We start from the raw sequence: 16055 nt of genomic DNA, 5'->3' as shown, positions 1-16055 counted from the left end.
CCTAATGCCACGTCCCTTTAATACAGATCCTCATGTTGTGGTGACCCCCCAACCATACAATTATTTTCGTTGCTACTTCATAACTGTAATTTTGCTACTGTTATGAATTGTAATGTAAATATCTGATATGCAGGATGTATTTAGGTGACCCCTGTGAAAGGGTCGTTCCACCCCCAAAGGGGTCGCGACCCACAGGTTGAATATGTAAGCTGCTCTATAGCTGTTGAATATGTATGTTTGACTGACCCACTCAGGACAAAACCTTGTTTCCCTTCGCCACTTCTTTATAAATTTATTATTATTATTATTATTTGCAGTTTTGGCTGGGGCTGGGCTTGAATCCGCCACCCCTGGTATATGGGGCTGGCACCCTACTCCTTGAGCCACAGGCGCCGCCCCCTTTGCCACTTCTTTGAAGCCCCTGTCCCTGGCTTCTGGCCAGGGCTCTGCTTCCCAACCTGTGGGAATGGCCACCTGACAGGTTGCCACCCTTTGTGACAAATCAAGCTATCCTCTTTCCAAATATAAACCTTGTTAATTTTGCTTAGTTAACAATATTCATCAAGAAAATCTTAAAGGGGCATCTGCTCCTGAGAAGAGGGGCTGAGTTCAAAGTTCTGCTGGTTTCGGGGAAGGTGATGAGACCAAATCCAGATCAGAGCCCCAAACAAAGGGTATGACTGTGGCAAGTGATAAAACTCTCAGCTTTTAGGAGTCAAGAAAGCTTGTGGCTGAGCCACATGTATCACTCTGCAAAACGCAGCCCCACACATGCCTGGAGAAGGACACGGCAGCCTGGGGAAGCCAAGGCAGGAGCTTGGAGGACAGGCGCTGAGTGTGCTGGACAAGGGGCACGGCTCCTTGGGGTCTCTGGGGTGTGTAGTCCCGAGTGTCTGCTGTGTGGCAGGGAGCCCCACCTACAATAAGGAGGTACAGGCAGTGTGGGTTGGGGGCATTCACAGCCCCCTAGCCCTGAACATATTCCGGGGGTTCCCCTCCATTCCCGAGAGCACTGACAGGCCTCACAGAAGCCGGGTCGTTAGTGCCAGCATCTGACAGATACCGTGGGGAGATGCTGGCAGCCTTTCCCTTCCTCCTGCCACCTCAGAGACTGCTCCCCTCTGGCTTACTAATGATTTGAGATCTAAATGCTGAGAAAAGAGGGGAAAGCGAAAAGAAACCATTCAGGCTGTTTTTAACTGACACAGCTGGATGTGAAATGTACCACACCCCCAGGCTCCCTGACCCCTGGCTCTGGACGTGACACAGGCCCTGGTAGCTGGCGTCTCACTGGTATCTGCCTTGAACACACCCGGCCCCCAGTGCCCAGGGACAGGTGACCTCTTCCCATGAGTGAGTCTCATCTGCATCTTCTCCAGATTCCAGGGGAGGCCTCATGCTCAGAATTCAGGGGCCCAGGGCAACAGCATCTCTGAAACGGGTGTCAGCAGATTTGCAACAAGACCAAACTTCTCAGCCACACCAGCCTGCAGGAAAACGTGCTGAAAACCTCACCGACAAGCACAGCTGCCCTCTTCTAGTTCTTTCTTCTTTCCCCCCTTTCAACTTTCCTTCCTCTCTTTCTTCTTCCTTCAATTCCTCAGTATTTGGTAGAACCTCTTTAAGAGGTTATTTACAAGAGAATCAAAATTGAAATCATACTTGCTCTTGAATTCCGCATTTCCTATGGACACTTTCCGTGGCTGTGCTCCTGCTAGTGGTCACCCTCAGTGCAGTGGCTACCGCAGCCCAGGAGAGATGACCCATCACCCACCAGGAGGGGATGGGTAAGCTGGTGACAGTGCCTCTAGCAACAGAAGGCAGAACAGCTATTATAAGTGGACAGAGCTATAGGACCGAGGGGTGAAGATCTCTAAATATATTAGGTTGCAGAGAAAAAGGGAGTAAGTGTGAACACCATGCTATTCCCTGGGTAAAAATAAAAGTGTGGGGTGGGAGGGAATTAAGTGGTTTTCTTCTTTAAAAATAAACCTGAAATAAATATTGCAAAATGTCAGCATGTATAAATTCTAGGTGGTGAGCTCACAGTTTCTGTTACACAATTTTTCTGTTTCAAACTTTGTGTTTAAATTATTTAAAAAAAATTAAAATTTAAATAGGAAGATATCTCATATGAAAGCATTTATTCTGGTATGGGACAGCCAACCCCTTTCATCATGCTCACCCCAGGCACTGTTTTAACCTGTGCAGGCCTCGCAAGAACCCTGAGAGGTAGGTACTGTCATGAGCCTTCCCTTTATAAAAGAGAAAATAAGGTCTGGTATTTCACTTGAAGCACAGAGCTACAGTGAGAGGGAGCCAGATGCAAACCCAGACAGCCTGGCACCAAAGTCTGTGCTCACAGCCACCACACCACACTGCAGGGTCCTACATGCACCCAAGAAACTGCCTGGGGTGGAGAGAAGTTTACTTTTTACTGTACACGTTTGTACTACATGTATTTGAATCTTTTACATGTGCACATTTACTATTTTTAAAAATGATTTTTAAAGTTGGGTAAATCCCAGTTTGGAAGAAGTAACAGAGTCCCGGCAGGTGTGGGGCTGGGGGAGGCAGCAGGGAGCCTATTGTCAGAGGCTGTGGAGAAACTGCTTAATACTCGTGGCTCTGCAGGTGCAGCAATCCAGGGCCTGGGCACCAGCAGCTTCTATGTGCTCAGCGCCCCTCCCCTCCTGTCTTCCTGTACAGACCCTGTCCCCTCACCACAGGTTGGGCATGTGATCCCTGCTGGGCCACAGCGATTGGTCCATAGATGGATAGCAGATCTGAGCTCCACCAATCAGAATCCTCCCCTGGGTTTTCCTCTAGAGCAGAAGACCCTTATCCTTCTGGTTATGGAACCCAGAATGCCAATGCCCAGAGCTGCTGTACGAAACATGTTAGGGGTATAAGCATAAATCCAGAGAGAAGAATGAGAAAGACCCAGACTGGGCTTCATTGGTATCCTGGATCCTGTCATCTGGAAGACAGCTTCCTTCCTGCCTTCCCCCCAGTTTTGGTTTCATGAACTTCAGCTTTCTTTCTGACTGAACAGAAACCCACAACCCCAAGTAAGGGCGACTCAAACCCAGTGGCTAAGGGATTATCTGGAAGACCCGAATCCCAGCTCTGCCATTTACTGTGTGGTCTCAAGGGAGTTACCCAGCCTCTCTGAGCCTCAGACAAGCTCCCTAGAGCATCCCCTGCTTGCCTCATGGGGTTCTATCCTAAGGATTAACATATTAATCCAGTCCCTGGCACACCAGTAATTAGAAATAATATAGTCACAATAACTAAGCCACTACCTTCAGGAATGATACCGTCTTCACTACTTTAAACCCAAACTCAAGGCTCTGGAAAACAATCCAGAAAGGCAGGCAGCTAGAACCATCATCCCTCCTGTGCTCCTCCAGAGCCGCTCTCCGGAGCCATTCCCCCTCCCGTGCTCCTCCAGAGCCGCTCTCCGGAGCCATTCCCCCTCCCGTGCTCCTCCAGAGCCGCTCTCCGGAGCCATTCCCCCTCCCGTGCTCCTCCAGAGCCACTCTCCGGAGCCATTCTCCCTGGAATGCCCATGTGACCCACATCAAAAAGCTCCCTGGCCTGCTGGCTCCCAGGGGCTTTGGCCAATGGTGCCTTAACAGGACTCACAGAGGCAGGAGAGTGGGATCAGAATATTTACTTTCCTGGAGGATCCCCACAGCTGGTGGCATCCCTCAACTGAAGGCCACACAGCTCCTTCAGAGCTCTCTCTCCCTCACCCACTATCCTCCTATCTGCTGAAGATGACTTCCCTCCTCTTCTCTCAGGCTCAGAGTGGGGAGTGACACCCCACAGGGGCAGCCCTAGAACTCTGCACTCACTTGAGAGGCGTAACTTGCCTTTATTAAACTCTCTACTCAAACTACCCAGTTTGAGTGTGTGATCGGCTTTTCATGGGGACCCTAACTAGCTGACCATGGTTCTTCTCCAGGTCTCTGCAGGGGCTGGCTAGACAATGTCCTTCTCTCAGAGGACACTTCTCCAGGATGCCAACTTTGGCCAGTATCCCCGTTTCCCTCGAAAATCTGTCAGACTAAATTCTGAGAAAGAAGCTGTGATGAAAGCACCTGAGGATGTCCAGCCCCAACAGGAGGGCACAGGGACATATCTGGGCTCCTGGAGCATCCAGAGAAGCAAACCACTGACTTCTCCACACCAGAGATACCTGAGAGTGTATATTTATAGAAAGATACATAGAAATGGACAGATGGCATCTATCTATAGATACAGAAAGCTCCGCTGGAGAACCGCATAGGTACATACATATTTGCCAATAATAAAACACGAGATTTCCACATCTGCCATCACAACTGACAGCACACACATGCCTGATCTTGGAAGACCATGTTTGTTTATGTGGTTGGTTCCCTCTCTAGCAGTTTCCAAAACGAAAAGGCTGGTTTCAGAAACACTCCTTGAGTGAGTGTGTGTATGTGTGTGTGTTTCTAAAGAAGAAGAGAAGGAAGAAAAGAAAAAAAGAGGAATTGTATTTCTATGTTGTGCATGGCAGAAAGGATGGGACTGACTTGGGGCAAGGGTACGATTCCACTGGAAAAGTGTCAAAAGTAACTCTAGAAAGGACAGCTAAGGTTTCTAGGTTGGGACATAAAAAAACACAACAGCAAGGAGGTTGCGTGTCTGCAGTCTGCTGGAATCCCTTGTAGCACATTACAATCAGTTAAGGGCAAAATAAAACCAGAATAATACTAAGAGGTAGCAGCTGTTTATCTTCTCGGAGATTTCGAGGGTGTCTGGAGGCCAGGCCAGGTAAGGTTGTACTGGAAGAGACTGGGGTGGGGGCAGAGTTTGGGCTGAGGGCTCCCACGGCTCTGAAAGGGTGTGGGCCAATCCTCGGGGACACTGAGCTCCTATGAGCTCCTAAGCCCTAAGGGAGCCTCTGCCATCTCTGGGCCACTTCCAAACCAGAGTCAGTTCCTGGGTAAGTTATACAGTCCCCACAACATATAAATAAAAGTTTAGTTCTGTGTTTCCATATATCTTCTACATGAAGGCTAGCTAAATATTAGTGGAGTAACAATAATTATTAATAACAATCGTCATAATAACAATAATTAATAGAATAATAATGCCTTGGGGGCGTCAGGGGAGGGGCTCCTTCATATGGCGGGGCAGGGGCCCTGGGAGGGGCTTTATGTCTGGTAGAAGTGGTGGTAATGGTGGTGATGTTCGTGGTGGTGGTGGTGCTCGTGTCTCTGGACCGCCTGGCCGGCCTGGCTCTCGTACACCACCACGGCGGGCACGTCCCGCAGGTGCTCCCGCCCGAGGCCGGGGCCGCCCGAGGCCAGCGGTGCCTGCAGGCCCCGGCAGCCCTGCTGGCTCTCCTTGTTTCGGTGCTTGTGCTTCTTGTGACCCAGGGGGCCCAGCGGGGGCAGGAGAGCCGGGCTGGCGGCCAGGTGGGCAGATGGGGACACTGCGGGCATGGTGGGTCCCACAGGGGACTTGCTTTTCGCCCCCCTGGCCACATGACCCACACCCATGCTCTTGCCCTGGGCCTTAGGGGACCTCACAAAGTGCTTGCTCCCATCCTGGGTGCCTCGGAGCCGTTGCTGGAGCTCTGAGACCTTGGTGATTGGGGTGTCAAGGAAGTGGAAGGAGCCTGGGTCCGCGCCTTGGGGCTTCCGATGTGGGGCGTGGATGGCTTCTGGCTCATGAGAGCGAGACCGCGTGGGGTTGGAGGTGCGGGGGGGCAGTTCTGACTTCTGGGCCATGGAAGGGGAGCCTAGGAAGCAATCCAACAGACATTTAGTGAGCACCTACTGTGTGCTAGGACTTGCACTACATCCTAAAAATCACCTCAGCCCCAGTTCTCCAAGACTAATAAATGCCAGCTGGTTTTTCTTTTTCTTTTGAAGATAGAGTCTTACTTTGTGCCCTGGGTAGAGTGCTGTAGCATCATAGCTCACAGCAACTTCAAACTCCTGGGCTAAGTGATCCTTCTGCCTCAGCCTCCTGAGTAACTGGGACTATAGATGCCCACCACAACACCGGGCTAGGTTTTCTATTTTTTAGTAGAGAAGGGGTCTCACTCTTGCTCAGGCTGGTCTTGAACTCTTGAGCTCAGGTTATCCACTGGCCCTGGCCTCCCAGAGTGCTGGGATTATAGGCGTGAGCCACCACGCCTGGCCAATGTCAGCTGATCTTGATCAGAGCTACCCCCACAGCCCGGCTGCCTCTACAAGAAAACCCTGAAATAAACTGTCCCATCTGCTAAGTGGGAAGAACTGGTGGGTCTTCAAAAATAATAAATTCTCCCTCTGGGAGACAGCTGAGAAAGAGAGACACCATGACAGAGACCTTGAAACTGCCTAAGGGAACTGGGACCAGAAAGAATTCTAAGTCCATGACTGAAAACGTGTAGAGGAAGGGAAGAGGGAGTTGGGGTTGGGGGAGAAATTAAGCGAGAGGTCAACATATGTCACTGGCTGACAGACACAGAGGTGGTTTTATTCAGTGACACTGACATTCTCTGTGGGAAACACAGCCACACACCCAACGTGGCGGCCTTGGGTGGGCTGGGGCCGGGTCACCGTATGGCTATTTTTCACGATATTCTAAGCCCTCAGATACTATTTGATTTTGTTCGACTTCGTTAACATATTACTATAATTTTGAAAACATTTTTAACGTCAATTCCTCTAAGACAGTGGTTCTCAATCTTCCTAATGCCGCAACCCTTTAATATAGTTCCTCATGTTGTGGTGACCCCCATAAAATTATTTTTGTTGCTACTTCACAACTGTCATTTTGCTACTGTTATGAATCGTAAGGTAAATATCTGATATGGAGGATGGTCTTAGGCGACCCCAGTGAAAGGGTCGTTCGACCCCCAAAGGGGTCGCAACCCACAAGTTGAGAACCGCTGCTCTAAAAAGAGTCTTTGACCTGTCCAGTAACAGCTGTGTCCTCTCAAGTCTGAAGCAGCAATGACCTCCACCTGAGAGTGGCCTGCCTGGCCCATCCAACCACACCCCACCTGCCCTGATGCCCTCACCCCCGCCCCTCAGAGCAAGCTTGAGCCCCTTACCAGGCCCAAACTGGGATGTGTAGTTTTCTATCCCGGCAAGATCTAAATAGTGGTTTCTCCTCTCAATGTTCTCATCCACGCAGTGGTGATAGCAGCCAGACTGCTCCAGGTGGCTGTCGCCCTGGAACCTACAGCAGGGAGAACAGGTGAGTCTGTCACCTGTCCCAGTGCCAGGCAGAGGCAGCCTCATAGGCTACTGGAGTAGCTGTACTGTGTTAATTTGCTTCCTGGGCTTGGGAAGAGGGTAGGGAATGCAATGGTCAGCTCTGCAGTCAGGCCTCTAATTCCTTTCCTACAGATGGAGACAGACCACAGTCTGGTCTCCCTGGGGCTTCTGGGAGGGGTAGACAGGGACAGGGGCTTGGCTATGAACAGGCCCCAGGTCAAAATCTAAGGATCCCCCACAGCTGGTCCCAAACCACCTATGTGCCCCATAGGCAGGCAGCCTCTCCCCTGGGTTGTCCCTGCAACTGCTGGAGTTGAGGCTGGCAGACTCCATGACCTGCCCTGAAGCCCAGAAAGGCCTTACCAGTGTGTATGCACATGCAATCATGTGTGTATACGCGCGTAATCATGTGTGCACAATCAGGGGTGCAAGCACAACCATGTGTGCATGCGCGTATAATCAGGTATGCATGCACACGCATTTATGGAGAGGCAGAGGAGCGAGGTGCTCCCAGAGGCCTCCTTTCTTCCCTGCAGGGCTCGGAGCTCCCTGCCCCTCCCCTTCAAAGACCTCTCTGAGGTCCCTGTCCCTCTCCCAATCTCCAGCCAGCCTGGAGACCGCCGATTCCCAGCCTTCCCCCCAAACCACGCTGTGCCCCCCGCTTGCCATGTCCCCTGCTTGCCCTCTGCTAGCACTAACTCAACCCCAGTCATCCTGCTGCTGTGTCAGGGTTAACATGCCCTCTGCCTGCTCTATACCTGCTGTTTACTCAGTGCTTTCCTCTCAATAGTCTCTCTTTCCTTTCCTCTTTTCCTCCTTTCCTCTCTTTCATTGAAGAAAGAACAACAGGTGAAATGTAAGTCCAGACTGTCAATCCTTTATCCATAATTCTGACACCCAGAAAGCCTGACAACAAAGATTTTTCATAACCCACTTACTTGGCAGCCAAGCCCGCCCTAAGGGATGGGCGGAGTTACAGTCTCCACCCACCCAGGGTCAGAAATAGCAACGCCTAATCCTGAGGCGCTGCCCAAAACCACATATAATACCCGAGAAACACCTAGAACACCTTTCCAAAGGCCAGTGAATACCCAACTCCAAATCACATCTGGCCCGAGGTGTTTGGCAAAAAAGGATGTGGTGGACCTACATTTAGTTATTGTTTTAATTTTAATTTTAAGTTATTGTAATAATTTTATGTGTCATCATGGCTGGCCCCCTAGAATAGAACATAGACTGGAGACTCCTGCTCTAAATCCTTTGAATGCAGGTACACAGCTGTGCTTAATATGTGCTCCTGCACACGGTGCCTCCCGACCTGAGTGGGGCCCGCTGCTTCTTCTCCCAGCTCCGCAGCTCCTCAGTGGGCTTGGTCTCGGCACGGGGCCTCGTGCTCTGCAGGTCTGCTCCCATAGGAGAAACACAAGAAACCCCCAGTGAGCCCCAGCCCTGTGGAACTGACCCCAGCAGCTTTACAATGCCTCTGTGGGAGGGTTCCAGAGCCTAGCTAAATAGAAGGTCTCACAGCCAGCTGTCCCACTCACATCCTCCCCCCAGACTTTTAGATGGCCTCAAGGCCCTGTGTCCCCAGCCGTACCACACCAACCTTTACTGTGGCTGTATCACACAACCATGCCCATTTCCCTGGCTTTGCCAGTGCAGGGCCTCTGCCTAAAATCCCTCCTCTCCCCTTCCCTATTCCAATCCCTTCAAGGACCAACTCCATCCTGTCTGTCTACAAAGCAGCTCCCCAAGAAAGCCCCAGACTCCCTGGTAGTCCCCCCAGGCAGAATGGTCCCCCTGAGACACGGCAGTGCCATCTGGGCCCTGCAGCACCTCACCAGCCTGATTGAGAAGGACGCTCCTCTTGCTCTGGCTGCCGTCAGGGGCCACAGTAAGCTTCACCCGCAGCGTCTTGCTGGAGGTCGGGGAGTGGTTGACGGAGGAGTCGACCACCTCGTAGATGGTGTGCAGCAAGCTGGTAATGTCCTGGAAGGGGGGGAAGCAGGACCCACGCGGGGCTGCGGCCACAATGCACTGAAGATGCAGGCTCACAGGGCCCAAGGGAAGTGGCATGCTGACCCCTTCTGGCCCCCCAAGGCAGAGCCTAAGGCAGACACCTGGATGCCAGAGATTCATTTCAGAGGAAAGCCTAGGAAGCAGGACCGAGGAGCAGGGAGTGTGAAAGAAGAAGACCCTTAGGGGTAACTGGAAGAAGCAGGTCACGGCCATGGGCTCACACTGGGGCCTTCTGAGGGGAAGGGCTGACACACTGGCTTTCCTCCCTCGCTGGCTGAGTGGTGCCCTGAGAAGGCAACTCCCCCTAAACTTGGGCTGCCTTGCAAGGGCTGAGCCAGCTCCTTGCACCCAAGAAAGCTCTTCTCGTGGGTTCTGTCCACCATGGCAACAGGTGAACTTCGAGGTAGGCCCAGAAAATATAGGGGGGGCATTCACAGCACCTGCCTCAGGTCTGATGAGCACTTTCTGAACAAAAAATGGAAAGGGTGATGTGTCTTTGCTACAGACTGAACTGTGTGCCTCCACTCCCAAAGTTATGTGTTGAAGCCCTAACTCCCAATGTGACGGCATTTGGAGTAAGGAGGCAATTAAGGTTGAACGAGGGCATGAAGGGCAGGCCCCAATCTTGCAGGTATGGTGCCCTTCTAAAAGGAAGAGCTACTAGAGGCCCTTCTGTCCACCACTTGAGGACATAGCGAAAAGGTGGCCATTTGCAAACCAAAACAAGCCCTCAGCAGAGTGGATCTGTGACCAAGCCCTCACCTTGATCTTAAGACTTCCAGCCTGCACAACTGTGGGAAAATAAATTTCTGTTATTTGAGCTTACAGTGGTGTTTTTTTTTTGTTTGTTTTGTTTTCCAGTTTTTGGCTGGAGCCAGGTTTGAACCCGCCATTTCTGGTATATGGGGCTAACGCCCTACTCCTTTGAGCCACAAGCACTGCCCATATGGTGGTATTTTGTTATGGCAGCTTGAGCTGATTAAGACAATCTCTAAAGGATAATCTATTCTGTGAGAAATTAACCAAATCTCACCTCAACCACGTTCTGTGTGGTGTCTCAAAGACTTCTGATCACAGATTCCCGGCCCCCCACTAGACCTCCCTTTGTCTGGATATCTGCTGAGGTTGTCATTTGTCTGGGGGCAGTGACCTGCTTTCAACGACGTTAGAAGCCTCTGGAGAAGATCTCTCCACCATCAGGCCCACGGCTGGTGTGTTATCCTCCTAGCCATTTTTATGATAGACAGACTCAGCCTTCCTTCATGCCCTCTACACTGAGGTGGCAGAGTCAACACCAGCACGGCCATGGCAGGTATGTGGATGGGTGACCCTGAGTGGTTGGGGCCATGTGAGGCACAAGTCCTGCCCCACAGGTGGCAGCCACTCCTCTCAGCTGACTTGCTTTTGACAATGCAGGCTGAGGGTCATCCCAGCAAAGCTAAGACTCCAGAATCTTCTATCAATCTTCAGAATCTTTGATATTGGCAACCAATTTATTTTTTACCAAAGCCTCTGGGGGACCAGGCGAGAACACACCTGGGGACCAGTTTGGAATGGTGGGCAGTTTGAGACCAGGCTCCAGCTGCTCGAGTGCTGGCTTGCTCCACTATCCCAGCTCCTTTGACATGGCCATGAAGGCTTCCTCCTCTCCCTCTTCTCCTTCCCTGGGCTTCTCCAACATCCCCCCGAGCATCTTCTACCCTACAAGGTGGGGGCCTGGTGTGTAATCTCAGGGCATCTCAGCTGATTCAGGGTCCAGGAACAGGCATGCTCTGGTAATCCCAGCTTGAAAATCAACACCATGGGCTGCACAGGGTCAGGCATGCAGGAATAGGAGTGATAACTATTTCCTGCATGGATGAACAGGTACTTTTTTCCAAGTGGGAAAGTGGGCCCAGACCCTGGCTCTGCTCGGCAGGTGCACTAAGGTGGGAGCCCATCTGCCCTGGCACACAGAAAGGACAGAGAGGAATGGCATTTGCAGCCGATTTGAGGAATGGCTTTGAGGCCATAAATAGACCAAGGAAATACCAGGCTGAGTCCTCCTTCAACTCGCAGCCAACCTTCTGGCTCCTTGGTAGGAGAAAGAAACTATCCAGTAAACGCTTTCTCCAGAGCCACACTGGGTCACCTTCCTTGGAAACTTTCTTTCCTGTCTTCTCATTACCAAGGCAGTTAAGGAGGACATGAACATGAAACCAGAAAGCAGTGTCTGCCCACAGATTCTGCTCAGTTTCTGAAGGGGGGACAAATCCTTTTGTGATCAGTACATGGGTTCCTAAGCATCTTCTGAACCAGAAAAAAATGAAGAAGGCAGCTCCTAGAAGCTGAGTCGCCTCCACCACTGCCCCAGTCTCCTAGTGCCATGGTCTTCTACCAAGGACGACGCCACTGCACCCATGAAGCCCAGCGAGCTGTCAGAGTTGGTTTGGGGACTTCGGCTGAGAGGTGGGGATTTAAGTTAAAGCTGTCAGGTGTCATCCTGCTGCTGCCAAGGACAGAGCATGCCTGATAACGGGGACACTGAGGAGGCCAAGCCATGAAGAACCTTGTCCTGAAGACACAGAGCCCCTGGATCCATCCGTGCCTGATGTCAGTGCCTTCAGTTACCGGAGCCCAGTCTATTCCCATTTGCTTTGAAGCACCCCAGTTGGAGCTAGTCTTATCACTCACATGTAAAGAGTGCTGAGTGATTAAAGTCAGTCACGGCTTCTTCCTCCAACCCATTTGATCAGCCCCTAAAACACAGCCTGAGGAGGAAGCGGCCTTTCTCACCCAGGTCTCCCCTCTGGCAGCATAAAGACCAACATCTTCTGCACTATCATCAGAGAAGAAAATACTCTAACCTGACCTGGGATAAGGAGGTAACACAGCAAAGCTTCAGAGCTCTCTGGGCACCTCCCTCGTGCTCGGGCCTCCGCCTGCCCAGTTCTCTCCCCAGGCCACGCATGCTGTACACTGCCCAGCTCAGCTTCTTCCAAGAGGCCTCGCCCAGACCCTGCAGCCAATCTCTGTCTCTCTGTTGGACCATCCTGTTTATTTCTTTCACTGAACACATCATCGCTTACAGTTATCCTCCAATTGTGTGGATCAGCCTCCCTCATCAGAGTGTCAGAACCATAAGGCGAAGAACTGTGTCTGATTTGTTCCCCGCCGTGTCTTCGTGCCTAGTCCCTAGTAGATGCTCATAGCCAGGGGCAGGGAGGAGAAGGGGGTGAGGCGAGGGCTCTGTGTGTACAGACGGACACAGGTGTCCTCATCCTCACAGGGAGGATAAGGACGAACAGGCTTGGGAGGAGGCGTGACCAGAGCTGTGGCTACAGGACCGCAGGCGGGTCCCTTAGTGCTGGGGGGTGCTGAGCAGCCTTTGTGTGCTTGCCTCATGCCCCTGAGCTCCTGGGCAGAATGGCTGTATGGGGAGGTGGCCTGCAGTGGCCCCAGCTCTGCCCCTGGAGCTCTGGGACCAGACAGAGAAGGAAGCAGGACAGGATTCTGTTAGGCCCAGGGGTCCTTTACTGCAGAGAGAAGGGCTCTGCACCTGCCCCACCCTCCCTGTCACCTCTTCCTACTCACCCCGAGATCTGCCAGAAGCTCCTAACATCCTTGCTCCCCTGACTCCCTGCCCAGCTGCTGCCTATGACCTCCCTCTGCAGGGGGAAGGGGCAGAGGTGGCAGGGTGCTGGGCCTGAGGGCAAGGCACATGGCCTGAGGAGGCCATCTGGTGTACTCACCTCACGAGTGACCTTGCCATTGTTGTCAAAGTCGTACAGGGTGAAGGTCCACTCCTGCCGGCTGTCCTCCTCCACAGACACGTCACACTGTAGCTCCTGGACACGAAGAGACAGGTGTGACTGGTCACCTACCAGCTACAGCACCAAGTGATATGTGCTTGAGCCCAGAGGCCAGGCCCAGGGGCAGCTGCCTGGCCTTTACCCACCCTGGGCCTTGGGAAAAGAAGGAGCAATGGACCCAGGCAGGGCACCAGGGAGGGCAGCTAGAGTCTGGGCAGTGGGGCAGTCTGGGCCCAGGAGGGACACCCACATGGGTGCCAGTCTCTGGGTCTTCAAAGACAAGAAGACAGAAGAAGAGGGGATCTGAGAAGCGATTTACAGCCTCAGGATGGCTGAACTTGACCCTAGGGCTAGAAGCAACTAGAAGGCACTGAGGAGCAGTGACTAGAGGTCAGGGTGGGGGCAGGTCCTCAGGATGGCTGAACTTGACCCTAGGGCTAGAAGCAACTAGAAGGCACTGAGAAGCAGTGACTCAGAGGTCGGGGTTGGGGCAGGTCTGAGGGGCTCAAAGGCCGGCCAGCCCCAGGCCCCTCACAGCAGGTGACCCTGAACCTGCCATCACACTTCTCTGTGCCTCAGTTTCTTACAAATTATGGAAAAGGACAGTATCTTCCCACACTTCTCCTCCGCCCACCTGAGTCTCCTGTTGCATAGTTCCCAAGCTCCCACCTCAAGTGCCCTGTGCAGGGCAGCTCTGAAGAGCCAGGGACTGAATGCCCAGAGGCGAAGGCGAGGCCTCCTTGTCCTCCACAGGACAACTCTGAGCACAGTATATGTGGCTCATCAGAGGGTCCCCAGCAGGGCTGAGCCCCAGTTGCCCAGGTACGTGATATTCATGCATCAACCTACCCTTCACTCACTTCCCTCCTCCCTTGCACCTGCTCCCTGGGACCCTCCCAGGGTCACTACCTGTAAGGCCTGCGACTGGGTCTGCTTTGGTAGAAATTAGAAGTACAGTTTACTTATGTGCTTGGTACACTGCCCGAGACACAAAAAACCCAATTAATGGTAGTAGCTGGTATTGTTTTTGTTGTATTGATTAATCCAACAATGATTTCATTATTATTCACAACAACCAGAAGTATTTAATCTCAGAGAATCTGAGCTGAGAAATGGCGAGCTGAAGGCATGTGTGCAGAGGCTGGCTAAGTGCCAGAGAGTTCTAGAAAGCATGTTGTTTGGGGAAGTAGGTTTGTGAGACCCCATGGAACATGAACAGATTCTCCCAGACCCTTCCATTCCTTGTCCTGCCTCGTTCTGGCCCATGCTAGGGCAGGCTCAGCCCCCAGAGCAGGTCCCTGCACATGATGGCAGGGTGGCCCCCACGCTGCGTCCCTGCCGCTGGCTTCTGCAGCTTGATGCAGTTCTCGGGCAGCCCAAGCTGAGTTCAAAGTCAACACCCCCTCAGCGTGGCATGCCCGACCGACACCCGCTGAGGGCCTGCTGTGCTCTCTGAGGAACTGCTCTGTGTGGCGTGACACAGGAGCCGTCTGCACATGCCTACACGCACACACCTACGAGGTCTGACAACTGAGCTCGAGAACTCATCCTAGAAAAAGTGCCACCTACCTCACGGCTGAATATCAGTGTGGTCACCGTCGAGGTCCTCCTCTTGGGGAGCTCTGCACTGACACCAGTGCCTAGTCCATCCTTCACAGCACTTTTCCTAGAATGAGTTCACAAACTTTAATTGTCCAGCCGCATAGGACGATAGTTCCGATGGCCATTCCAGAAAAAGAGTTTCAAAATTGCTTTGAAGGTGGACTAGGCGTTGGCGTCTTGAAGGTGACTGCAGTGACATTTAGCAGTGAAGAATGTAGCGCTTTTCCTAGGATGAGTTCATGAACTTGTCTGATCTCGTATACACATACATTTATACATGGGCACATAGAGGGTTTACCTGTTTCCAGAACAGCTTGAATTTGAGGTTCAAAAACACAGATTGAACAACTGTAGCCACCTGCCCTCCCAAGCCCCCTCTCCAACCTGGACTTCTCAGGTGAGTCCTCCCCTTTGACCATGGCTCAGTCCCAAGCACCCAGCCACCCCCTCTTCAGAAACACATGTGGACTTCCAAGGAAGCACAGTGCCTGAGTCTGGGCCTTCCTGCTGCTAAAGGCTCAGTTCTCAGGTCCTTAGCTTTGCCACGTCCCCCAGTAGACCCCAGAGACCCAGGTGGGCTCAGGGCAAGGCCAGGCTCTAAGAAGAACCTGGCAACTCTAGTCCCTCAACTAGACTCTGCCTGGCACCCTCTGCACCTGTGTGCAGGGCCTTCAGTGTCCATCTCATCCACTTCTGCCATGCTGTCTCCCCCTCCAGACCCCCACATGAGTCTCACGATGCAGCTCACTAGCCCCCCACAACATGCCAGGACTTCAGGCGTCCAGGTTTTTGACCTGCTATTCCCTTTGCCTGAAATGACTTCCATGCCCTCAAAGACTGGGGCACCTCCCCACCCCAGGCCCTTCTGTCTCCTCAGACAACCTCAGCTCAAGAGATCCTCCTGCCTCAGCCTCCAGAGTAGCTGACACTACAGGTGCTAATTTTTCTATTTTTTAAATAGAGCCAAGGTCTCACTCTTGCTCAGGCTGGTCTTGAACTCCTGAGCTCAAGCAACGTGCCTGCCTCAGCCTCTCAGAGTGCTGGGATTACAGGTATGAGCCACCACGCTCGGCCTCAGACCTCACCTTAAGCATTTTGGTGCATAAACGCATGATGCCTGCTTGGTATAGCTAGGATTTGAATCCTGGCCTGCTGACTGCAGAACTCTAGGTTCTAGTGGCCTCAGGAAGGCAGAGGGAAGGAAAAAGGAGGGCAGAGAAAAGTGGGTAGGCTCCCAGCAGGCAGACCTGGGCCTCGCCCACAGCACCTGCTATGGGAGGAGCTTAATGCACTGCTGGGGATGGAGGGATAAGCAGACTGCGGGCTCTGGGAGGGGGACATCCCTCATGTTGACTATGAGGCCCAGAGAGCATCAGGGACCTGCCAAGGCCTC

At 52.4% G+C, this 16055-nt stretch overlaps 1 protein-coding gene across 1 annotated transcript in view; it reads right to left on the bottom strand.

The window, feature by feature from the left end:
* Positions 1–4198: 4198 nt before the first annotated feature.
* Positions 4199–16055, bottom strand: part of NKD1 (NKD inhibitor of WNT signaling pathway 1) — an 81481-nt gene continuing 69624 nt past the window's right edge. The window contains exons 6-10 of the mRNA XM_053582160.1: positions 13001–13096; positions 9092–9239; positions 8569–8653; positions 7085–7212; positions 4199–5779 (exon numbers count right to left, since the gene is read on the bottom strand). Of these exons, the coding sequence (XP_053438135.1) occupies positions 5190–5779; positions 7085–7212; positions 8569–8653; positions 9092–9239; positions 13001–13096 (1047 nt within the window). The 3' untranslated portion in view covers positions 4199–5189. The remainder of the gene's footprint in view (positions 5780–7084; positions 7213–8568; positions 8654–9091; positions 9240–13000; positions 13097–16055) is intronic.

This window comes from Nycticebus coucang, chromosome 2 (genome assembly GCF_027406575.1).
Source record: "Nycticebus coucang isolate mNycCou1 chromosome 2, mNycCou1.pri, whole genome shotgun sequence".
Lineage (NCBI taxonomy): Eukaryota > Metazoa > Chordata > Mammalia > Primates > Lorisidae > Nycticebus > Nycticebus coucang.
The sequence above is the reverse complement of the archived record's forward strand: the minus strand, read 5'-3'. Positions and strand labels throughout refer to the sequence as shown.